Source organism: Peromyscus eremicus, chromosome 6 (genome assembly GCF_949786415.1).
Source record: "Peromyscus eremicus chromosome 6, PerEre_H2_v1, whole genome shotgun sequence".
Taxonomy (NCBI): Eukaryota; Metazoa; Chordata; class Mammalia; order Rodentia; family Cricetidae; genus Peromyscus; species Peromyscus eremicus.
Genome location: NC_081421.1, coordinates 87,886,833 through 87,911,543, shown reverse-complemented (window position 1 = coordinate 87,911,543; position 24,711 = coordinate 87,886,833). Strand labels below are relative to the sequence as shown.

General features: G+C 41.2%; 1 protein-coding gene across 1 annotated transcript in view; it reads left to right on the top strand.

Annotated features, from left to right (window-relative positions):
- Positions 1-245: 245 nt before the first annotated feature.
- Positions 246-24,711, top strand: part of Slc30a7 (solute carrier family 30 member 7) — a 73,080-nt gene continuing 48,614 nt past the window's right edge. The window contains exons 1-6 of the mRNA XM_059266130.1: positions 246-509; positions 728-829; positions 14,912-15,025; positions 17,972-18,059; positions 18,668-18,794; positions 21,719-21,880. Coding sequence (XP_059122113.1) covers positions 430-509; positions 728-829; positions 14,912-15,025; positions 17,972-18,059; positions 18,668-18,794; positions 21,719-21,880 — 673 coding nt within the window. The 5' untranslated portion in view covers positions 246-429. The remainder of the gene's footprint in view (positions 510-727; positions 830-14,911; positions 15,026-17,971; positions 18,060-18,667; positions 18,795-21,718; positions 21,881-24,711) is intronic.

The window sequence follows — 24,711 nt, the reverse complement described above, 5'->3', positions numbered from 1 at the left end:
GGGTGGGTGACAGCAGGCCCTGAGCCCAGCCAGCTACGTCGGCAGAGCCGCCGCTGAGGATTTCCTTCGGGACTTCGGGCGATGGGACCCCCGCCCCCCTTACCAGCTCAGCTAGGGATGCCCCCGAGGCTTGCTGCCCGGGCTTTCTGCAGCCCTCTTAGCCCCGCCTCCTTCCTCCGTAAGCCCCGCCCCCTCCCGAGCCCCCACCCCCTCGCCTCCCGCTTTCCCGTCCCAGGACGCGTTGCGCGGCCCGGGCCGGAAGTCCTCGAGTTCCCGGGTGTGTGTCTGTGTCTGTGTCTCGCGGCGGTACGCCGCCGCGGTCAAGCGCCTAGGGGGTCCGCGTCTGAAGCGTCACCGCTGTCACTGCCGCCACCATACCGAGTCACTTCTAGAGGGACGGAGGCCCCGGCCCTTCGCCGGGTGGAGAAGATGTTGCCCCTGTCCATCAAGGATGATGAATACAAACCACCCAAATTCAATCTGTTGGGCAAGATCTCAGGCTGGTTTAGGTGCGGGGTGCTGTGTCTGCTGGGAGGGGGCTGCCTGGCAGGAGGAGACAAAAGCCGGGAGCTAAGGATGGTCCGAGGTCCGGGGTGGGAGCGTCACCCCCCTGCTGTGGTGGAAAGAGCATGTGTGGACTGGGTGGGTTTTGAAAGGGGGACTCGACTTCGGGGTCCCCGCACCCCCTTGGCCCCTGCCTGCTTCAGATCACCTGTATCGTGCGCAGGTCCATCCTGTCGGACAAGACATCCCGGAACCTGTTTTTCTTCCTGTGCCTGAACCTCTCTTTCGCTTTTGTGGAACTACTCTACGGCATCTGGAGCAACTGGTAACCAAAGGGGAAGATGATTGGGGCGGAAGCAGAGGGTGAGGGAAACTAGCCACTATTTGCTTAGTGCCACGTAGCTCCTCACCGGTAGGTAGGTAGGTTCAGGTCTTACCTTTGCCACTACCACTTCTACTGAGTTGCTCTCTCATACCTTTCTTATCAGTGCGGAAGGGATGCTTTTCTAAGATCAGGGCCCATAAGGAACAGACTCTGATTTCCTGCAACTCCATCAGACAGGACTGACAGCCCCCCCCCCCTTTCTTTTTTTTTTTTTTTTTTTTCCCCAGATAAAATGAATCTCTTCTCCAACTGCTTGCCTTAGCTTTGCCTGGGGAAAACTGGGAGGATCCTGTTAGCTAACCTCCTGTGGGTGTGGCGTTTTTGGGATTTTACCCTTAAGATTCTGAGAGGGAAGATCTGAGGGTCCCTGTTTAATTTATGATTATCTTTGAATGACTCTTGAAGAGGTTTGTGAAGAGACCTTTGACAAGGCATATGCCATTCTCTTTTACAGTGAAACTGTCTCATTATTTTCCCTCTTGTCTTTACTGCAGTAGAAAATCCTGGACAGTTTTCTGAAAGTGCCTCTTGATTTGATGGCTTTTGGTGTCACCTTTGAATTTTTGTTTTCTCCTGTCATGCTTTGGGTAGAGGAGAGTCCAGTGTGACTAAGGAAATCAAGTCTCTAGTATTTAAGTATTTACTAGGGGATAATTCTGGGCTTGTGAAGTTGCTCTGCAAATAACAGCATCAGCACAATTCTCAAGTGTGCTAGCTCCATCTGCACATTTTGTTCCCTTTTAAGAATCTGCTAAGAGCCGGGCATTGGTGGCGGCGCACGCCTTTAATCCCAGCACTGGGAGGCAGAGCCAGGCGGATCTTTGTGAGTTCGAGACCAGCTTGGTCTACAGAGCGAGATCCAGGAAAGGTGCAAAGCTACACAGAGAAACCCTGTCTCAAAAAACCAAAAAAAAAAAAAAAAAAAAAAAAAAAAGAAAGAATCTGCTAAGAGAGGGGCTGGAGTGAAGAGTGCTTGCTGCTCTTGCAGAGGATCAGAGTTTAGTTCTCAGCACCGTATCTGGATGCTCACAAGTGTCTGTAAGTCCTGCTTCAAGGGATCTGACACCCTCTTCTGGACCCCACAGGCACCCCCACACACGTGGCAGACACACACAGATAAAAATTTTTAAAAATGTTAAAGAAAAAGAATCTAATAAAGGATGGGGGATATAAATCTCCCAGAATCTTTGAGGGCAAGTTATATAGGGTCTTAGATTATCCTGTGCGATTTATGGTTTCGTTTTCGTTACTTCTGTTAAACTAACTTGGTCTCTGTCTTTTAAAATTCATTTTCAGAGAGGAATAGGATGATAGTCTTTGGTCTCTAGCTCTGCTGGGTTTGAACAAAGGTATTCTTTCACTGGGTGGTGTAAGATCTCTTCTTTGGTGCACATCTTCGATCATTTGTTGGGGATTGTGGTATGACTTAGTGGTATAGTTCTTGCCTACTGTTAGACAGGCCTAGGATCCAGTCCCTGGTACTGTCAAATAAACACACACACACACACACACACACACACACACACACACACACACACACCCAGACCCAGGAGGATCTCTGTGAGTTTGAGGCCACCCTTGTCTATGTAGTTCCTGGACAACCAGGACTAAAGACCCTGTCTCAGACTAAAAAGCAAAAACAAAAAAAACAACAAAAATCCCCCCAAATAAAATAAAACTTTCAGTAAGCAGTAGATTATTAAGATTATTGGTTTTGTTATTACTTGGGGCACAAAAGTCATACTGACAATATTAAATCTTGATGTATTTAATAACCATTTTGATTCCCGTGAGAATTGTGTGTATATTTTGAAGGATACCCCATAACAGATTTTTTTTAGACTCATAAAGTTTATAACCTTCAATATATCATAAATACTAAAAGCACTGTAGTCTTAACTTGTATTTGAATATAATGCTTTAATCAGTGATATATACTATTTATAATATATTTTATATTTTCCTCTTTCTGAATTATGTCATAATTTTGGCATATGTGCTGCTTATTCTATGACTACATTATAGCTTATATCACACATTTTTCTAGTTACACTATATTGCTACATACTATATTTCATTATGACCTTTCATTGGCATAAATCACTTCATGGAATGCTTCGTTCTAGGGCTTTCTATCTTAAGTGTCTGAACCACCTGTTTCATGGAAAGTTGGGTGTATAGTTCCTTTCTGATCTGTAGAGATCAATTAAGTACTAAAACCATTATTGCCCAAGCTGTTTGTTAATACATCATTGAATAAGGAAAATATTAGTGGTACATGACTTGGTCTGTGTCCTGAGGTGATTTGCTCTTCTGCTTCTGCATAACTTTCTGCTGTCCTTAAGGGACTTGTTCTTCTGGACCCTAGTGGTTTATTCTCTCATTGTGTTGTTAAATCCTTCAGACTTGACGTGGTGCACCTTTGTTGCCTGCCTTGCTGAAGTCACTTATCCTGTACCCATGCGTATCAAGTTTCATTTTAATAGTTACTTATTCCCCAATTTCGATTTGTGTCAGTGGCTATGAAACGTAAATCATTTGGTGCTTGGAGGATTTAGAAATTTGTTGGAGCCGGGCGGTGGTAGCGCACGCCTTTAATCCCAGCACTCAGGGAGGCAGAGGCAGGCGAATCTTTGTGAGTTCAAGGCCAGCCTGGTCTACAGAGCAAGATCCAGGAAAGGCGCAAAGCTACACAGAGAAACCCTGTCTTGAAAAAAGAAAAACAAACAAACAAACAAACAAAACAAAGAAATTTGTTGGGAATTGTGGTATGTGATATAGTTTATATAGCTTAGTGATATAGTTCTCGCCTACCATGTAGTAGGCCCTGGATTCAGTCCCCAGCACTGCCAAATGCACGCACGCACGCACACACACACGACTGTAAACCTAGAATCCCAATATTTTGAAGGTGGAGATAGTAAGATCAGAAGTTAAAGATCCTCTTTAGCTACATACTGAATTCCTAAGCGCCAGAGCCACTTTCAAAACAAGAGAAGTTTGTTTTTAACTTAATTTTGTTTTCATAATCTGGCTTCCTGTGTTGTTTGGACACCAAATTTTTTAGTTTCTTTAATTGATCATTTCTTTATGAGATTGGATTTTCTCTGTGCTTGTTTCTCACCTAAACCCACTTTGTTTTGGTCATTTCTATCTTCAACTTCATTCTTTAAAAATAAGTTTCAGGGGGGCTGGAGAGATGGCTCAGAGGTTAAGAGCATTGACTGCTCTTCTCAAGGTCCTGAGTTCAATTCCCTGCAACCACGTGGTGGCTCACAACGATCTATAATGAGATCTGGCCTGCAGGCATACATGCAGACAGAGCACTGTATACATAATAAATAAATAAATGAATCATATATATATATATATATATATATATATATATATATATATATATATAAAAGTTTCAGGTTGTTGAACATGAAAGATTAAAAAGTTATTTTTCCCAATGTAGGGGATTAAACCATGGATGAAAGACTCCCCTCACAAACATTCCCCTCACAAAAACGCAAAGATATATTTGATAGAGTTGTAACAAATATGAAATTGTTCTGATTTTATTTCCAGGGCTCCATTTTCAAGGAAGAGCTTGGTTATAATAGACTGTATCTGATGGTGAGGCGGTGTCTTCAGTGGATGAAGAGCTCAGTTCTGTGCGCTTCCCTGCTCCCTGTCCACTCCCCTTTTCCTTTTCATGACATGGTAGCTTTACTTAAAGCTCAGCACACGTGCCATGTGTTATGGTGCCTAGTCAGGCATCTTGGCACCTGGCACAGGAGGAGCTTATTTTGTGTTTGCGGAAAGAAAGAAGGAGTGATTGAATGCATGGATTTATCTGTCTGTACTCATGACTGTTCTGTCAGGGGAAACAAAACAAACGCTATAAAGCAAAAGTTAAGCTCCTTTCTTTGGTTCTCAGAAGTTGGGAGGAAAGTGTAGCACTAACTTCCTTCGAGAATGCTTTTCTTTCTGGAATTTTCTTTTCTTTTTTTTTCTTCTTCCTGTTATTGAAAATAGATTTTTTTTTCTTACATAATATATCCTGATCATGGTTTCCCCTCCCTCTACTCTTCTCAGCTCCTCCCTGCCTCCCCTCCCATCCAGATCCACTCCCTTTCTGTCTCATTGGAAAACAAATGGGCTTCTAAGGGATAATAATGAAATAAAGTAAAATATAAGATAAAACAAAACCCACACATTGGAATTGGACAAAACAAACAAATAGAAGGAAAAGAGCCCAAGAGAAGGTACAAGAAGCAGAGACCCACTCATTCATGCATTCAGGAATCCCATAAAAACATTAAGCTGAAAGATGTAATACATACGCAAAGGACCTGGTGCAGACCTGTGCAGGCCCTGTTAATTTTCACTCATTTATTTTTGAGTAACTACATAATCTCAATAAAAGAATGCAGTTTTGTATCATTAAGAATATTTTTTTCCAAGTTACAGAAAAAAGCAAAGCCAAGAATTGTTTAAACAGACAGTACCTTCTTCCCAGGATGGTTGACAGAGTTCCACCTCTCCCTCGTGTCAGAATGCCTGGAGCATAGGGAGAGCGAGGCACAATTGTATGTAGTCTTTTAAGACTTATCTGGATGCTAACACATAATGCTTTCCCTCATACTTTCATCACATGGTCATACCTAGAAGCAGTGTGGTTTATCCTATGAAACCGTGTAGGTTGATACAAGCCAAGGCTTTGTTACTGAGGAAGAAAGGGCATGTGTACTGAAGAAAGAGATGAACCTATTCAACACAGAAAGTTGAGGTGTAGGGTTTTTGTTTCTTCTTTCCAAAGTTCCAGCAAGGCCTCCAGCACGTTTTATCTGAGTTGCATGGTGATTCCCACCCCCATATATTCTAGTATACCACTGTTTGGCTTTATGTGTTTTCATGCTCTTCTGCTACACATTTACTTCACCATCTCTTTAAAAACTGAATTTCAATTGTACCATACACTGAAACTATTGAAAATAGTTTCACTGAGACAAGTGGTTCTCAACCTGTGGGTCACAACCCCTTTGGCAATCCTTTATTTCCAAAATATTTGCATTACAGTTCATAACAGCAGCAAAATTACAGTTATGAAGTAGCAACAAAATAATCTTATGGTTGGTGTCCCCACAACATGAGGGACTGTATTAAAGGGTCGCAGCATCAGGAAGGTTGAAAACCACTGGTTTAGACACTGAAGAAGCTCATAAAACAGACTGTAAAGGTTGATGTTTCTGTTTTGATAAATACTTGTTCTAGAAATGCTAACGGCTGTATTGGGGGGTTATTTGTCCCCGTTTTTATGTGTGTAGAAGATGTTTGTTTAGTAATTCCTTGGTGAAAAGTGCTCTCATTCATTAATCACGTATTTTTCTACATATTAAAATTTGATAATGTTTTTGTCTTATATCAAGCTTTCCCTTTTTGTATGACAGCTCATCAGCTGTGGTGGGGCCCTTTGCCTTCTTGTTCTTTTGGTTTTCATCTTAAAAACTCAGATGAGTGCTTCGTTTTGATGACCATTAAGGATCATAGAGTGGCATGGAGTTGTATGTTATTTAACTACAGTTCATTAGTTTATTAACTTTACTCATGTCGTGATCCTAACAACTTTCTTTTGGTGCTTTTTAGGTGTGTTTGTGTGGATTATGTGTGTGTGCATGCATGTGTGTGTCAGGGGACCTGTGAAGGGCAAAAGTTGAATTCAGTAGCATCCTAGATCACTTTCCTTCTTGGTTTTTGAGACTGATTCATCCCCAACCTAATTTTCTAATTTCTTGATAGTAAATATACACTTAGCCCTCTTAGTCCACATTATAGAAATCAGCTGGACAGGGGTTTGTGAATTATGATGATCCCTTGTCTTCAATTGTGAAGTAATGTTTAACAACCACCATGAGTACACTGTTAGCTCAGTTCCCAGTTGACCTTTAAGAAACGTTTTAGATGGAAAATCTTAAGCATGTGTAAATAGTGTAATGGACGCCATGCACGCCTCACCCGTCTTTACCACTCCAGCCTGTTTCACCCGTTTTGTTGGCATGTCCCAGTGCTGGATCGACGTAAAGAGATAGAAGACCCAGTCTTTCCTAACTGCTTAGGGCTGACTCCTTAAAAGACAAGAGCCGCCCTTAACAGTTGTCAGTGCTCGTGTGTCCTTCCTTGTTTCATACAGTCTTCTCACATCACATTATACAGAGAAGACTCTAAATACGACCCACAGTGTTTGGCTGACGTGGGAAGATCATACATCTCTTAGAATTGATAGCTATTTCTTCCTGCCTTTGTTTTTATGAGTGAACCTTAAACATAATTTTTTTTCTTTTTTAAAAGCTGATCTTAAACTCCCCTGTGCCAGAATTACAGATACATGCTACCACTCCTAGTGTTAGACAAAGTCCTTCTCAAGAATTTCTTTCCTTCCCTTCCCTCCTCCCCTCCCTCCCTCCCTCCCTCCCGCCACTCCCTCTTCCCCTCTCCCCTCTCCCTCCTCCCCTTACTCCTTCCTTTGTTTTCTGTTCTTTGTGGACAGGATCTTACACTGTAGCCTAGGATAGCCTTAGTATTCATTAGGTAGCCCAGGCTGGACTCATGGGGTTACTCTCGCCTCAGGCTCTTGAATGTTGAGACTACAGGTGTGAGCCATGCTTGGCTTCAGGTGTTTCTTCTGTTGTGGAGTTCTGTTCACATTCTGTTTTACTCAGTGTGAAGATTTCTCCTTTATACCACAGGAAATCTCCCTCATTCAAGTGTCTTTAGAACTAGTCACAGAAAAATATATCGTAACACTTTTTAAAAGAAATTAGTGTTTAAAGAGGAACCTAAAACAAGTATGCTGATTGTATGAAATAGTTTTTCCTTAGCACATTTTGTTGTGCAAATCCATAATTTTAGGTAATATCTATGCTGCCTTTATGTTTTATTTACTTTTTATTTTTCAAAAGTTTTTATTACATTTTATTTTTCCAGTGTGTGTGTGTGTGTGTGTGTGTGTGTGCGTGTGTGTGTGTGTGTGTGTGTGTGTGTGTGCGCGCGTGTGTGTGTGCGCGCGCGCATCTTGGTGCACATATGGAGACCAGTGGATACCCTGTGAGAATTGGAGCTGTCTTTCTACCATGTGGGTCCTGGGCCTTGAACACAGGTCTTCAGATTTGGTGTCAGGTGCCTTTCTATCTTGAATCATCTCGCCAGCCTCTACCTTTACATTTCAAAGAATTTTGTGCTATACAGTCCAGATAATAATTCATATCGAGTAACACTTGCTCGCACTGAAGATGAATAGCAAAATTCAGTATTTTCACAGTGAATGTGAACTAGAGGCTTTTCATGTGAGTTTATCTACTTATCTGTAGCTAAGTAACTTTCATATCATGATCCTAGGTTCAGGGAAAAGGCTTCATATCATCTGCTGGAAGAGAACATGGTGCTTTTCCAGTTCAGAAGAGGAAGCAGTTTTTCAAGTTCGGTTACATTTTATTCAATGCTAAAACTGCCTGGGAATATAATGCATTGGTAGATTCCCCAGCACTATGAAAATAAATATAAGTAAATAAGTATTAAAAAGAACTTGATTGCTACAATCAATAGGACTTACTGTTTTGTATTTCCCTTAGGGCAATGTTTTATATCCATTGAATGTATAAAAAACAAATTTGTGTGGGGGGGGGAAGTTTGCTGGGGTTCCTGTAAAAGTACTACAAATTAAGTAGCTGGCACATCAGAAGTTTCTTGTCCCATGGTTGGGAGGTATAAATCTGACTTCCGGGTGTCCATAGGGATTTGGGGAGAACCTGCTTGATCCCACTGTCGTAACTTCAGGTGCTTTGCTGGTCATCTTTGACAGTCCCTTGGCTTGTAGAAGCATCCCCTACATCTCTGTCTTACCATCTCTTGGTGTCCTGTGATGTGTCTTCCTCCAAATTTCTGGGCCTTTTAAATAAGAATACCTGTCAGGATCCATTTATGATCTCCTCCTACCCAAGTAAATCTGCACTTATCTCTAAACAAAGTCACATTCTGAGGAGAGAGACAGCCCATGACAGTGTTTTACTAAATGTGTAGACAGATAGGTACGTACATACATCATACTGTGTGAGGACTGGTGCACCTCATTGCTGTAGTAGCAATCACGATGTCCCGTTCACTTAATGAGATGTGTAGCTGAGGCCAAGTTGGCTGCCCAGAGGAAACTTGCTTGGATAAAGGAGGAGATAATTATAACAGAAAAGGGGCCTGAGGCTAAGCCCTTCTGGGTTAATCTCTGATTTGGAAAGGAAAGAGGTTAAAAAGGATGAAGTTGAAGTGTTGGCTTGCTACTTCATATGGCTCTGGGGACTAAAGGTAAGGAGAGTACAGCCCAGGTTTATGTTAAAGAGCTCTCCTGGGATCCAGAACCTTGGAACTCAGGGGAAGAGTTGGATAGTAAAGAGTTAAAACTCGAGGTGAAAGTGAGAGGTGGTGGATGAGACCCAGTTCCCCAGGCAAGATGGGACTACTTTCACCAAGGGCGAGTCAGCAGGGAGTTTGGGATTGGGACAGAGCTCTGGTGGTTCTCATGAGCCACACCGTACCTGCTGCTGTGGGAGGAGCTCTTGTGAGGTGACAGCCACTCCCCTACAAGGTGACAGAGCACCCTTGGGTGAGGCCTGCGGTAAGCTCTGGGTTGAAGTGTAGATGTATCGGTCTCCTGTTTATGTAGTGGTTTATTTCTGGACCTTAGATTTGGTTCAGTTGATCTCTGTTTGTCTTAATGTCAGCACGCACTGTTTTGATCAATGCATCTCTTGAAATCGAGAAATATCCTCTATCTTTGCCCCTCTTCTTCAAGAATATTATTGCTTTATAGAGAACCACTGCTTTTTTATAGGAATTAAACATTTTTAGGTTTATTTATTTTATGTATAGGAGTGTTTTGCCTGCATGTGTGTATGTGCATGCCTGGTGGAGGTCAAAAGAGGGTGTCAGATCCCCTAGAACTTGAGTTATGGGTGGTTATGAACCACCGTGTGGGTGCTGGGAACTGAGAAAGCAACAAATGCTTTTAACTACTGAGCCGTTTCTCCAGTTCCATGCTTCTTGTAATGTGAATTTTAAGATGAGTGTGACACTTTCTTGATAGGGAATGAATTGAAAACAGAGCTCCCTTGGGGAAGTACGTCCTCTGGTTCCTTGCGCATGCGTCACATGAGCTGAAATTGAAATGGTGCCGGGACCAGCACGGGCCGTGAGCAAAGACGACTCACATCCACGAAGCTTCGCTTAGTTCTAAAATGAAGGCCACGGAGCACTGCTTTATGGGTGTGGGTGCAGCTCAGTGGGAGGGCATCTATTTAGTGTGTCTGAAGCCTGGGTTCAGTCTCAAGCATTAGTTATAAACCTCCAAGTCTTCCCACTCATTTAGGCCATCTGTAATTTCTTCAGTATTTTGTAGTTTTCGGAGTATAAGTTTTGTAATTTGTTAAATCTATCTTTTAAAATGTTAATTTTCCTTTTGAGTACTATTGCAAATGGAAAAATTTTAATTTACTTTTGTTCTTTGTTACCATGTAGGAATGCAAATTATTTTGATACTTATTTTTATCCTGCAAGATTACTGAGTTAATTTATTAATTCAAACAGGGATTTGGGGTATTCTTTAAGATTTTCTATATGTAACAGCATCTATAAATATATGTAATCTTACTTCTTCCCTTGTCTGAGGAGCTTTGATTTCATTTCCTACCTTATTGTCCTGTTTAGATTCTCCAGGACAATCGTAAGTAGAACCAATAAAAAGGGACATAATTGTCATGTTCCTGATCTTTGAGGGAAAACAGCCTTTCACTATTAACTAATTAGTCAATTAATTTCACCATTTACATATGATATCAGCTACATATTTTTGTAGCTACCATGCATAAGGTCGAGGAAATTCCTTGTATTTTAAATTTATTGTGTTTTATTACCAGGGATGTTATATTCTATGCATTGTTTTTCATCTGTTGGAATTTTTTGTCCTTTATTAGTATGATTACAATGATTGATTTTGATATGGTAAACCATACTTGCATTTTTGGATTTAGTCACAGTTGGTCAGGGTATGTTTACTCTTGAAGTGGTATGTTTACTCTTGAACGGACACTTGGTCTGATTGCCAGTGTCTTGTTGAAGGATTTTGGATTCATTTTTATAAGAAATACTGCTACAGAGTTTCTTTCTCATAAAGTTCATCTGACTTTAGTCTTAAGGTAACACTGGTCTTATCCTAGGGAGGTATTCTCTTCTGTTTTTCCCCAAGTGTTTGTGGAAGATCTGTATTAATTATGTTTTGAGTGCTTGAGAATTAGCTAGTGAATCAGCATTGGACGTATCATTGGAGGTGTTTGTTGCTGGAAATTTCAAAACAGCCAAGTCAATTTTCTCACCATAGGCTTCAGGTTATCAATTTGCAGAGAGCTTTGTGAGAGTGGTTGCCTCTTGGTACTTGTTTTTAGATAGCTTATTGACATACGGTTCATAATCTTTCCTTAGTATTCCTTTCAGTACTTTCCAGTCAATGGTATCCCTCTTTATTCCTGACTTTTAGTAGCAGGAATGTTTTTTTGTCATTGTTCTTTTGTTTTTTGTTTGTTTGTTTGTTTTGTTTTTGACAAAGACTCCCATGTAGCCCAGCTGCCTTCAACTGCTCCCTCAGCTTCTGAGTTCTGGGATTACAGACTCACGCCTGGTGCTTATATCTTTTCCATAGATCAGTTGATATAAAGGTTGCCAATTTCCTTGTTCTTTTCAAAGAATAAACTTTTGGTTTTGATAATTTTTCCCTTTTAAAAAAAGTCTCAGTTGTCCTTAAAGATAGTAGAGGCAAGCAAACTTCTTCCTTATGTTCTTTGAACATGGTGCCATATTATGTTCTGACTTCAACCATTTTCAGTAAGAAAAATCTATGACCCTTGTCCTTTTCCCTTTCTCTTTGGTGTTCTGTGTGAAGTGTGAGGGTCCCCCTTCCCCTGTGTGTACTCACTAATTATCCTGGATTGTGATTGGCTGGTCCCCCTTCCCCTGTGTGTACTCACTGATTATCCTGGATTGTGATTGGCTGGTCCCCTTCCCCTGTGTATACTCACTAATTATCCTGGATTGTGATTGGCTGGTCCCCTTCCCCTGTGTGTACTCACTGATTATCCTAGATTGTGATTGGCTGGTTCCCTTTCCCTGTGTGTACTCACTAATTATCCTGGATTGTGATTGGCTGGTCCCCTTCCCCTGTGTGTACTCACTAATTATCCTGGATTGTGATTGGCTGGTTCTTCTCTCCACCTATGTGTACTCACTAATTATCCTGGATTGTGATTGGCTGGTCCCCTTCCCCTGTGTGTACTCACTGATTATCCTGGATTGTGATTGGCTGGTCCCCCTTCCCCTGTGTATACTCACTAATTATCCTGGATTGTGATTGGCTGGTTCCCTTCCCCTGTGTGTACTCACTGATTATCCTAGATTGTGATTGGCTGGTTCCCTTTCCCTGTGTGTACTCACTAATTATCCTGGATTATGATTGGCTGGTCCCCTTCCCCTGTGTGTACTCACTAATTATCCTGGATTGTGATTGGCTGGTTCTTCTCTCCACCTATGTGTACTCACTAATTATCCTGGATTGTGATTGGCTGGTCCCCTTCCCCTGTGTGTACTCACTGATTATCCTGGATTGTGATTGGCTGGTCCCCCTTCCCCTGTGTATACTCACTAATTATCCTGGATTGTGATTGGCTGGTCCCCCTTCCCCTGTGTATACTCACTAATTATCCTGGATTGTGATTGGCTGGTTCCCTTCCCCTGTGTGTACTCACTAATTATCCTGGATTGTGATTGGCTGGTTCCCTTCCCCTGTGTGTACTCACTAATTATCCTGGATTGTGATTGGCTGGTCCCCTTCCCCTGTGTGTACTCACTAATTATCCTGGATTGTGATTGGCTGGTTCCCTTCCCCTGTGTGTACTCACTAATTATCCTGGATTGTGATTGGCTGGTCCCCTTCCCCTGTGTGTACTCACTGATTATCCTGGATTGTGATTGGCTGGTCCCCCTTCCCCTGTGTATACTCACTAATTATCCTGGATTGTGATTGGCTGGTCCCCCTTCCCCTGTGTATACTCACTAATTATCCTGGATTGTGATTGGCTGGCCCTCCTCCCCACCTGTGTGTACTCACTAATTATCCTGGATTGTGATTGGCTGGTTCCCTTCCCCTGTGTGTACTCACTAATTATCCTGGATTGTGATTGGCTGGTCCCCCTTCCCCTGTGTGTACTCACTAATTATCCTGGATTGTGATTGGCTGGTCCCCTTCCCCTGTGTGTACTCACTAATTATCCTGGATTGTGATTGGCTGGCCCTCCTCCCCACCTGTGTGTACTCACTAATTATCCTGGATTGTGATTGCCTTTCTTTCAGGAATTTTGGAAAATCCTCAACTACTTCATTTGATTCCTTTATGTGAAATTTCTGACTGTAGAAATTCTCCATTTGTTCATGAATGTTTCATGAATGCTCCACACCATATTGTTTAACATATTAATTATTTTTGTATTTGTGTTTTGCCTGTATGTATGTCTGTGTGCCACATTCATGTCTGGTGGCCACAGAGGCCAGAACTGGAGTTGCAGGCAGTTGTGAGCCACTGTGAGGGTGCTAAAGACTTAATCTGGTGTTTTTAACTGCTGAACCATCTTTCCAGCTCCTAATCATAACTTATTTTAAAGTTCTCTGACACTTCTAACATTTGGGCCATTTCTGGTTCTGGTTCTGTTGCTTGCTTTAGTTCTTAACAGAGAGTCTTTGATAATGTTCCTCATTTTGTCCTTTCGAGTATTTCCCCAGCAGCTTTCCTTCTGGATGGGTATTGTGGTAGGGCTTGGAAGCCGATGTGGTCAGTTGTTGGTCTAGGTATTAGTTTGGGGATTTGTTTTTGCTGGTTAATTTCACTAAATGACAGTTACGGTTTTCTGGTGGTTTCTCCTGTCCTGTGTTTAGTGTAAACTTTAGAGTATTAAAGTACTAGAGGGTTCTTAATGATACTGGAACTTTGCTCAGCTTGCAGCAAGTGTCCTTCACCACAGCCAGATCTCTCTGATCTTGGTAGATCCCTGTTGCCATGTCACAGGCTTGGTGAAGACATGGTGGTGAGTTCTGCCGCAGCTGTAGACTCAGGCAGTCCTGGTACCCTGAGTGTCAGAGTTCGTTCCTTTGTTCTTTCTCTCTCTTTTTAATCACTTTTTAAATAAAGAATGGAGGTTTGCTAAACTCGTGGTTCTGGAGGTTGTGAAGTACAATATGAAAGTTCTGACATTTGATGGAAGGACCTTCTCGTTGTATCATAGTGTGGAGAGGCATCACCAGTGTCGTAGGAAGAGTGTTCTTCACGTTCCTACATCTCCTCCTCCTCCTGTCCTTCCTTCCACACCCGAGAGTCAAGAGCTGGGAGCAGGACAGTTGATGACAGACTTGGGGCTGAGGAGATGACTCTGAGGTTAACAGCACTTGCTCTTGCAGAAGACCTGGGTTCAGTTATCAGCATCTCTGCAGCAGCTCAGAGCTGTCTATAACTCCAGATCTAGGCATCCGACACTCTCTTCTGGCCTTTGGGCATCAGGCACACATGTGGTACACATATATACATACATGCAGGCAGGCACTCATACACATAAAACAAATAAATCTTGAACATAATAATGATAGCAGACTTCTTGGCCTCTGGATAAGAGCCTCTCCCCCAGCGGCAGTGTTTTTTCTACCCTTCTTATCTTAACAGCAGTTGACCTTCATTTGTGACCAGTGAGCAACTTCTGTCCTGCTGCAGCACATGGCTGTTTTTGTTTTGTTTTTAACCATTCTTAGCAGCACTAGGCTTTTAGTTAACAGGGTCGTTCTGTGTGTCATGTTTCAATGCTACCTTAGAAGGTAGTTCCAGGTGAACCTTAGTTTTTAGGGAGAGTGCATTACTGTTTGTTTTGTATTATAATGTACCGTTATATTTGTTCTTTTCAGCCTAGGCTTGATCTCCGACTCTTTCCACATGTTTTTTGACAGTACTGCTATATTGGCCGGATTGGCAGCTTCTGTTATATCAAAGTGGAGAGATAATGATGCTTTCTCTTATGGGTAAGACTTTAAAATGCTTTTCTCGAACTACAAGATATACAGAAAAATGTACAGCTCTTAAGGCCATGAGCTTTTACAAGTTGAATTTACTTGTGTGGTTTGAGTACTTGAACCCCTCAGGCCTCTTAGTCCTTCTTCTTCACCTCCCTCAGGGTGACCCTTTCACTTCCTGGATTAGATGTGTCTGCTTTAAAAGTATATGGAGGAAGGAAAGAGATGGGGAAGTGATGTAATTATATTCCAATCTCAAAATAATAGAAATCAGTTTTTAAAATTATATGGTCTGAATCTATAATGTAACTTTATTTGTATACAGAATCCTTTGTTTGGTGGATAAGCCCTTAGTTTTACCAAAAGAATTTAGGAGATATATTGTTGCTATATAAGTATTTTCTCAGCCTGTTTTTTGAAAAAAAAAAAAATCATGTGAAACTGATCATATTTCTTTTCTTTCTTTCTTCCTTTCTTTTTTTTTTTTAATTGAAGAGATACTTTGCTGTCATTTATTTAAAATTACTTCGTAACACGGTCTTATTCATCTTTTTAGCTTTGCTCTTATGCATGGTGATTTCTGTCTCCCCCTGATTTGTACACTCAGCCACATACTATGCACAGACCTTTGATGAACCAGATTAGAGGCAGAATTGGCTTCCTGCCCCCACTGACTGGGGAAGCCATGGAGTTTTCATTATTTGATTCAAGCTTCTGATGTTTCCTGTTTTGAGCTCATAGACCATTTCCTAGTATAATTCTGTTCATGTGTAAGCAGAGATGAGGACTAACACCCTTTTCCACCTCTCTTGTGCATGCTAACTCCTTCCTCCTTTATCCCTGCTTCATCTTGTGCTTCCTCACACCTGCTCTTCAGCTGCACTTCCTCTTTCCTCTTGCTCATCTCCTGACTCCCCTGTCCTCCCCCACCCTGTCTCTTGCTCACTTTTGCTTACATCCTCATACCCTCATGCCTGTCATCCCTCGACTCTCCCTGTTTCCCTGCTCTCTCCCCACCCCCTCTCGGCCTCTTTCCTCCACACCTTCTCAGTTTGTACTTGCTCTTGACCCTCCTCTTGCCTTGGCTAATTGGCACATGAGATTTGCGCAGGCAGTTCTGCTTTCACAAATGACATGTTTGAACTCTAAGACTCACTCTGTTCAGGTGAACATAATCATCTGTGATCATTTGTCTAGTTTTCCTTCTTTTCTTCGTTTTAAACCGGGGCCAGTAATATGCCAAACTAATCCAGCAGTTTATCAGAATGCATGAAACATCTTCTGAGCTAGAAATTAGGAACCAAAAGATGCTTAAAAAAATGTCTTGCCCTTAATCTTGAAATTCAGTGAGCTAAGGTAAAGGCTTTCTGTCCAGCATTAGCTATGGGACTAGATGGGGAGATTAAAAGAAAATGATCTTTGTTTTGGACAGTAGTCCTGCTGATTTAGTAATTAAATCCCTTTTAAGTGTAAATTATAGAGAACTGAGCTGGGCGGTGGTGGCACATGCCTTTAATCCCAGCACTCAGGAGGCAGAGCCAGGCAGATCTCTGTGAGTTCAAGGCCAGCCTGTTCTACAGATGAGATCCAGGAAAGGTGCAAAGCTACACAGAGAAACCCTGTCTCGAAAAACCAAAAAAAAAAAAAAAAAAAGTTATAGAAAACTGGCTGTGTGTTACTTGAATTTAGTAAACTTTTCTCCAAAATGTACATGCTTAGACAAGTAATACATGAATTTAATTTACATATATATATATTTGAAATATATATATTTGAAAATGGATTGTAAAATTCATATTATGTTAGATCTACTTGATAGGATGAATTCAAACATAACTAAATAGAGGACCTGTAAAGAGTTTGTTCAGCCTGGCATGGTCGCACATGTCTGTACCCCCTGAACTTGGAAATAATTTCAAGCCCTCAGAAGCTCCATAGTGAGTTTCAGGGCATCCTGAGAGGTCCTCTACGTAACCAGAAAAGAAAATTTTCTATTTATTTAAAAAATGTTTTTATAACAAAAAATATGTTTAGAAGTTGATGTACAAAGCTAGCAAAAGCATTTTTTCTTAAAGACAGGCTCCTTATATCGTCTGACTTGGCCTAGAACTATAATCCTCCTGGCCCAGCCTGTGTGCTGGGTTTGCAGGTGCATGCCATCACATAGTGTCTGAAGGAACAGTTTTGATGCTTTGCAATGTTGATGAAGGACAAGGTGCCGTGGACACACTTTGAGTTACAGTTATTTCCATGGCTTTAGGTCAAACATGTGTTGTAGAAAATGAGCTTTTTCCCCCGTTCTTCACCTAAGTAGGAAGCAGAAGACTTTGGAAGCCCAGAGACAAGGTATGGGCATTGAAAAGTGGTTTCATAGAATGATGTGAAGATAGAGTTAATTCTAAAAATAAATAGTTAAAAGTTTAGGCTGAATATATTAGTTTAGAAAAAGATAACAAACATAAATCTCAAGTTGTCTCTGACATAACGCAGGGATACTTTAACTTTATATGAGATCATAGCTCCATTTTCTGAAGATTTCATGCCATAAGGTACAAAGCAGAATAGGGTAGGAAAGGAGAAATAACTACAGTAAAAACCCAATTTCCTAGACATTTTCTCTTCCTTTGTTTGGACCCTCCTTCTATGTCTACTTGCCTGGTCTTATCCTTTTGACAGTGGCAGCTTCAGATTCCCATTTCTGCAGCTTTCTCAGCCCACTTACTATCAGGAAGTCTTTTGCCTCTAAGTGTGTGTTTTATGGCATTCGCTGTTAAATGTAATTCATATCAATTAATTTCCTCATCCGTTTTACAGTATTATATGAAATGTATCCTGTAAATATGAAGACTTTACTAGCACTTAAAAATCATGTAATATGGTTTACAGTCTCTGAAACATGTACATTCCTTTGGAGTTTAAGAAATATAATTCTCTGTTTGCCTTGCTCTTCTTTAGGTATGTTAGAGCGGAAGTTCTGGCTGGCTTTGTCAATGGGCTGTTTCTGATCTTCACTGCTTTCTTTATTTTCTCAGAAGGAGTTGAGGTATAGTACATAATCATTAGAGTCAGGAAATGATGGTTTTTAATGAAAATGTTTTAAAGATGTAATAGAGATCTTTTCAACTATCATTTATTGAGGTTTGTCTTGGATTAGAGAAAATATTATGCATGTAAGAGAGGATTTATGAAATAGTAGAAAAAGTTACATATGTGTGAAGTATCTTGATGGAAAACAGTAAAATGTATGAAGTGTTGCCACAGAGAAGTAGAGGTGCAGTCTGGGTAATGAAGTCCTTTAGCAATTGTCTTAAAATATCTAGAATCTGTGAGTTTTGCTGGTGAGCATTTAATACTTGGTGTACATTTTCTAAGAGTAGAAGGAAAATGTGAAGATTAGTAAACTTACAGAGAGCAGGAGGAACAAGTTTGGAACAAAATGTCATTGCACATACTTACATTTATTTAGAAACAGGAATTGTTACTTTGTCTGCAATATGTGAATACTAGCTTCAGCTGTCTCAACTTTGGGCAGGTAGTTTTGAACACTTTTCCTTCAAAAAATGACTAAAAATTTTTATATTGCATTCTATTGCCACCAGTTGCAATCAGGAGTTCTATCAACGCCATCTCTTTGTATTGTGTGTTTTCTAGAGAGCATTGGCTCCTCCAGATGTGCACCATGAGAGGCTGCTGCTTGTCTCAATCCTCGGATTTGTGGTAAACCTAGTAGGAATATTTGTGTTCAATCATGGAGGTCATGGACATTCTCATGGCTCTGGTATGATGGTTAGAACTATTTGTTTCTTCATTTTTTTTGACATTGATTTGGGGTATGTGTGTGTGCGTGTGTGTGTGTGTGCGTGTGTGTGTGTGTGTGTGTGTGTGTGTGTGTGTGTGTAGGTCAGAGAACAGCTTGGGAGATTTGGTTCTCTCTGTCTACCCAGTTCTGAGGCTTGAGTTTAGTCTTCAGACTAGGGGGGAGATATCCTTGCAAGTCCCCCCCCCCTTTTTTTTTCTTTTTCTTTTTTGCATGCTTCTGTTGTTAAATACTTTAGAAAATTAGTAATTTTAAAGTTACAAAAGTATCATATCTAGATACTTAATAAATATCTTCCTAGACCTTCCCTTGTACTTCTCCATAGCCCTCCGTCCCAGTGCCTTTCAGAGTTGTTATGCACGTTATCATATTGGTATGGATCTCTCCAGACTTCTGGAGCTCATCTGCTTTATGTAATATTTACCCATATTAAAAAACAGGTATCCGAAAACCACAAGTCTAGTTACTAAAGTAAATTGTGTGTGTACCTGTAATTTACCATATAATGCATTTTAAAGATTCTTCCATTGGTAGATGTTGGTCCACTACCTTGCATTTTTTTATTAATTTATGAAATCACTTTATTGTAATGAACTCACAGAAAACTCCATGGTATGAAGCCAGGCCCAGTGGTGCTTGCGTGCTACAATCCCAGCACTTGGGAGACAGAGGCAGGAGGATTAATGCTAGCTTCAGGCTTACCTGTTCTGCGTAGTGAATTCCAGGCTATCTAGGGTACATAGTGAGAGACCCTGTCTCAGCCACAAAGCAAAAGCCAAAAATGAAAAAGAAAAAAAAAATCAACCAAAAAACATACCCCCAAACAAAAACACCACAAAACCCAGAGGGAACAAGAAAGCTTACGAAGCTGCCATGTTGCACAGTTCAGATCTAGAACATTTCTGTCACTTCAGACAGTTCTTTTAACTCAGTGTGTTAATGTATACATAGAATTCATAAAACATAGTATGTGTACGTTTTTACTAGATATACTTCTTTTCACATTGCCTTCCACAATGACTGTTATTCACATTCACTTCCAGAAATAAATGTATTCATTTTCTCCCCAGCCCACATCAACCTTTAATATTACAGATTAAAGTGGTTTTACTCATCTTTGATAAAGGCAGCTTCTAATTGTTTCTTGTCTCTTGCTAGTAGTGAAGTTGAACATTCTGCTGGTGTGTTCCTAGAGTATAATTGCTTCTCTATTGTTTTTTTTTCCACTTGTTTATAAGTTACAGTGTTACTTAAAGTATTGCTGCTTTCCTTTGTTTTATGTGTTGTAAATACCTTTTCCCAGTTGATGCTTGTATTTAAGTTTTCATATAGAGATTAATTTGTATGCAGTCTGTGATGGCTGGCGTTAATTGTCACCTACACAACCTGTAGTCTTCTGGGAAGACAGTCTCAATGAAGGGTTGTGTACATTAGGTTGGCTTGTGAGCATGCCTGGCGAGGGACTGTCTCACTGTAGTTGTTAACTGATGTGGCGGCACCATTCCCGAGGCAAGGGTCCTGAAATTGAGCTTAGCAGCAGGCAAGTGAGCTTGATTGTGAATGTCATATGAGTAGCTGTTTGAAGTTACGTCTTGACTGAAACCTAGAAGTGCAAACTGAAATAAACCCTTTTCTCTCCATAATTGCTTTTACTTTTTTCAGGGTATTTTGTCACAGCAACAGAAATGAAAGTACAACATAGTCTGATTTTTGTTTTACATTTTTTTATGTGTAGTTCCTTCTCTGTTTCAAGAATTTCCTACTCCAGGGCATGAACACCAAATCCTCTATATTAATGCTTTCATTTTGGTTTGATGGTTTCTTGTTACCCAGTTTGTTTTTCCATCTATTTATACTTTGTTCTTTGAGATATTTCCCACTTAGGAAGAATAAGCATTTTTCCAGTCATTTTCCTAAGAAAGCTTTCAGGGATTGTCCTGGGGACAATGGCATCTAGTTGAGATGCTTAGTAGGTTAAACCAAAGCCTCTGTCCCCAGGTACTCTTGTTCTCTTCTTCCTTCTTTATTATTGAACTGCATGGGTGGAACCCATCAATATAGTTTCGCACTAACTGATTTGTGCACTCTCTCTTCAGACAGAGTTGCAAACACAACTCTGTGCCTTTGTACTTACCTTTGTACTTTATTTTTCTTTGGGTGGGTTTGAACTACTCTTTAATGTCCTTTGATTTAACCTGAAAGCCCTTTAATATTTTGAGGGGACAGGCTTTTGTTCATCCGGATTGCCTTAATTTCTCCTTTATTTTTAAGGAAGTTTATAGATTATAGAATTTTTTAGTTCTGCACCCCACCACTACCATTTCGATATCCATCTGCTGCCTTTTGGCTACTAGGATTTCTTTCTTTTGTTTCACTTTTAGATTATTTATTTATTTAGTATGTGCGTGCGTGCGTGCGTGCGTGCGTACACCATGGCACATATATTGACAAAGTAGATATTCGGCATGTGGAGGAGCAGCCAGCATTCTGTTTGCTTGCTGGCTTGGTTGTTCCATCCTTTCTTCTTCCACCTTTGTTCCAGAAGCATCCTCCGTGGAGCAGATTGTAGGCAAGAGATCAGGCCACATGTGTGTGTACATGCTCGTGTGTATTGTGGGAGTTCAGCTAAGCCCCTGAGTCAGCTTGAGATCACATCTAGATTTGCGGGTCTCCTGGAGATCCTGCAGGATTTGCATTTTCTGGCCTTCAGAGTTTATTCTTGTGCTCCATGGTAGAACTCAGGACTGCTTAAGTACGTTGGCAGTAGTTATTAGAAGCAAGTGTTTCCTGACTTGAATCTGGAGACAGGATTCTTCTAACTAGTATTATTGCAATCAGTTGTGCATTCTTACACATTTTCTGTTCAAATATTGTTTGTTTTCTAGGCCATGGGCACAGTCATTCCCTCTTTAATGGTGCTCTAGATCACAGCCATGGCCACGAAGATCATTGCCATAGTCATGAAGCCAAACATGGAGCTGCACACAGCCATGATCACGCGCATGGACATGGGCACGCTCATGGACACGGGCACTTCCATTCTCACGGTGAGTGCAGCCAGAGCACCTGCAGAGGGCTAGCCTTCCAAACAAACAAGATGTGTGAGGTGTCTTTTCCTGGCTGAAATGGCCTGTTGAAAGGACACGTGGCCTCTCATGAGTCTGTTTAAATGGTTTCCAGCGTTAGTTTCTGTTTGTTGTACTGTAACATGAAAGAAAGGCGGTGGATTTAATTGTTTCCTTTATTTTTCAGTGACTAAAGTAATAAAATAGTAGTCTTTTGATGTGTGAGTGGGAAATAGTTGATGTTTAGCAAATGAAAACTATGGTTGTTTTAAGTCTGACAAGACCTTTAGTATATGTTATGAAAATAATAGAGATTTTTCAATTTTTATTATAACTGTTTATGCTGTCTAATGTTCCATGTTCCTTTAGAAATCTTTATGTTATAACATTAGATACTAAGTTATAATGTATTTATCAATGTATTTTATTTCAGATCATTTATTCACGAGTTGTGAGTATAGATTAATAGGAACTGCTTAGGTAATACAATCTGCCTACGTCTTAAATAAAGTATGCACTTAGATGTTTACCAGCACTGGCCATATGGATAGAATACTAAAGCTTTAGATATGGAAAAAGTGAGAAGAGCCTTGAAAATTGAACATTCCAAGGCCCAATTTTTCGGTCTTCCAATTTTCAAAATACCTTATTGAAATATGATTGGCAAACAAAATGCTGTGCACATTCAATGCTTATGCCTTGATCTCAGGGACTAGTTTACCTTTGTGGAACCAGTACCTCAGTTTAAGCTATAGACATCACTAGCAAGCACTTCCTCCTACCTCTTATTATTTATTTATTCATTATTTACACATTATCTAGATGAGAGCACGGCATAAGCTCTACCCTCCAGACAATTGGAAGTGTGTAGTCCAGTGTTGGCTATAACTACTCCGGTGTTGTACAGCTCTCTGGGCCTTCTGCAGAGATAGCATAGCTTAGCCTTGTGCCCTTCGACAATTCCTTCTCCGTCTCATAACCTCTTCTCTGTTTCTATGAGTTTGCCTCCTTCAGCTTCCTCATAGAAATGGCAGCTGCTATTTATCGTTGTGTTTTACTCACGTCACCTGTCTTCTGAATTGGTCCCTGATGTCCTGAATTGCAGCTTTCTCTTTAGAAGAAGGTGCCCTGTTGCTGCACTGGCACATTGAGGTTGCTCCCCTGTCTTGAGTGTGGCGTGTTGTGGTGCAGTGAATGGAAGTACACCTAGATCTTGGGCTCTGGGTTCCGGCTCCTTGCTTGTGTGCTCATGTTGTAACCACACACTAGTTTTCGTAGTGGTTACACCAGTCACGTTCCTGCTAGTAGTGCATAAGGGTTCCCTTTTCTCCACATGCTTGCCAGTACTTCTTTTTTTAATAGCTAACAATTTTCTTGAAATTTTTATTTGAATTTCCCTACTGAGTACTGGTGTTAAGTATCTTTTTCTATATCAATAGGCCATTTTTCGGTCTGACAAATATTTTCCTCTGGGTTGTTTGAGCTCTTCGTCTACTTTAGGTATTAAGAATCAGTTTGTAGGTATGTTCTGCACCCTCAGAGATTCCTTTTCCTTCTTTTCTTGTTTGTTTCCCTTGCTGTGCAGAGACTTTCTAGTTCTGGGTAGTAAGTAATCTCCTCAGTCAGTTCGCATTACCTCTTTATGCCATGTTTTGAAACCATAACCCTGCCACATGGTGCCAAGCCTCAGCTTCATCCCATAACCCCTTGGGTCTTCATCCCCGAGTCCTTGGGTCTCCACCTTCATCAGTGGTCTTCCCTGCCCTCGCACAGTGCCAAGCCAAAGCTGCTCTCATTATCCATTCAGTCCTGTAGCTTGTATGTCACCAAAATCAGTAGTATGTGGAAGACGCTTACCCATGGCCAAGTTTGGCCATCAGCAGGAGATACAGCCATGGCCTACTCTGGACCACAGCGTCTGTGTGCTGGCCCTGAGGAAAACTTCCTGCAGGATTTCATTTGTGATGCTGGTCTCTTCTTAATCAAAGCTGATTTTTAAGCCCTAGCTTACCAGCATTAATTGTGCCAGTATAGCAACAGTTCCGGTTCCAGATTCTTAATCCAAAATATCACATAAATGGTCCCGATAGTGTCGTTACTTCCCACTGTAATCTCACAAGCCAGACCTCCATCATCTGCACTTTTCTCTTAAGTCCAATCTTCCAAACTCCTGTAACAGGTTAAGCTCTGAGCAGCCTTCCCAGTGCGAAGATACGAATACTTTCACAGGCCTCCCTAAACACGACTAAGCTTCAGTTTATATCCTACTTCGTTTTCTATTGCTGTGATAACGACCAGGACCAAAAGCTACTTGGGAAGGAGAGGGTTTATTTCACCTTACAAGTGGCAGTGCATCATGGGAAGTCAAGGCAGGAACCTGGAGGCAGGAACTGAAGCAAACATACTCAGTGAATTCTCGCCACCTTAGTAACATGAGACTCACCAGTCAGAGCCATAGAAAACTATAAAGCTCCCATCATCTCATTTCTCCTGAGTTTCTCCGTTTTACTTCCTTTCTGGAATTTCTTATTGATGGAGTATGCTCTTGTACAGTCTGACTGCTCACCTGTCCTGCGTCTTAGCAATGAGACAGGAATGTGAGCCTGGGGAGATGGCTCAGTTGGCACAGTGCCTGCCACACATGCACAAGGACCTCGACTGGTCCTCAGCACCCACATAGAAAGTATGGGGGCAAGAGGTAGTGGAGTGCTCCTGAACTCTGCCCCTGGGTGGGGAGACACAGTGGATTCCTGAAGCGCATTAGCCAGCCAGCCTAGCTGAATAGATGGACTTCAGGGTCAATGAGACACCGT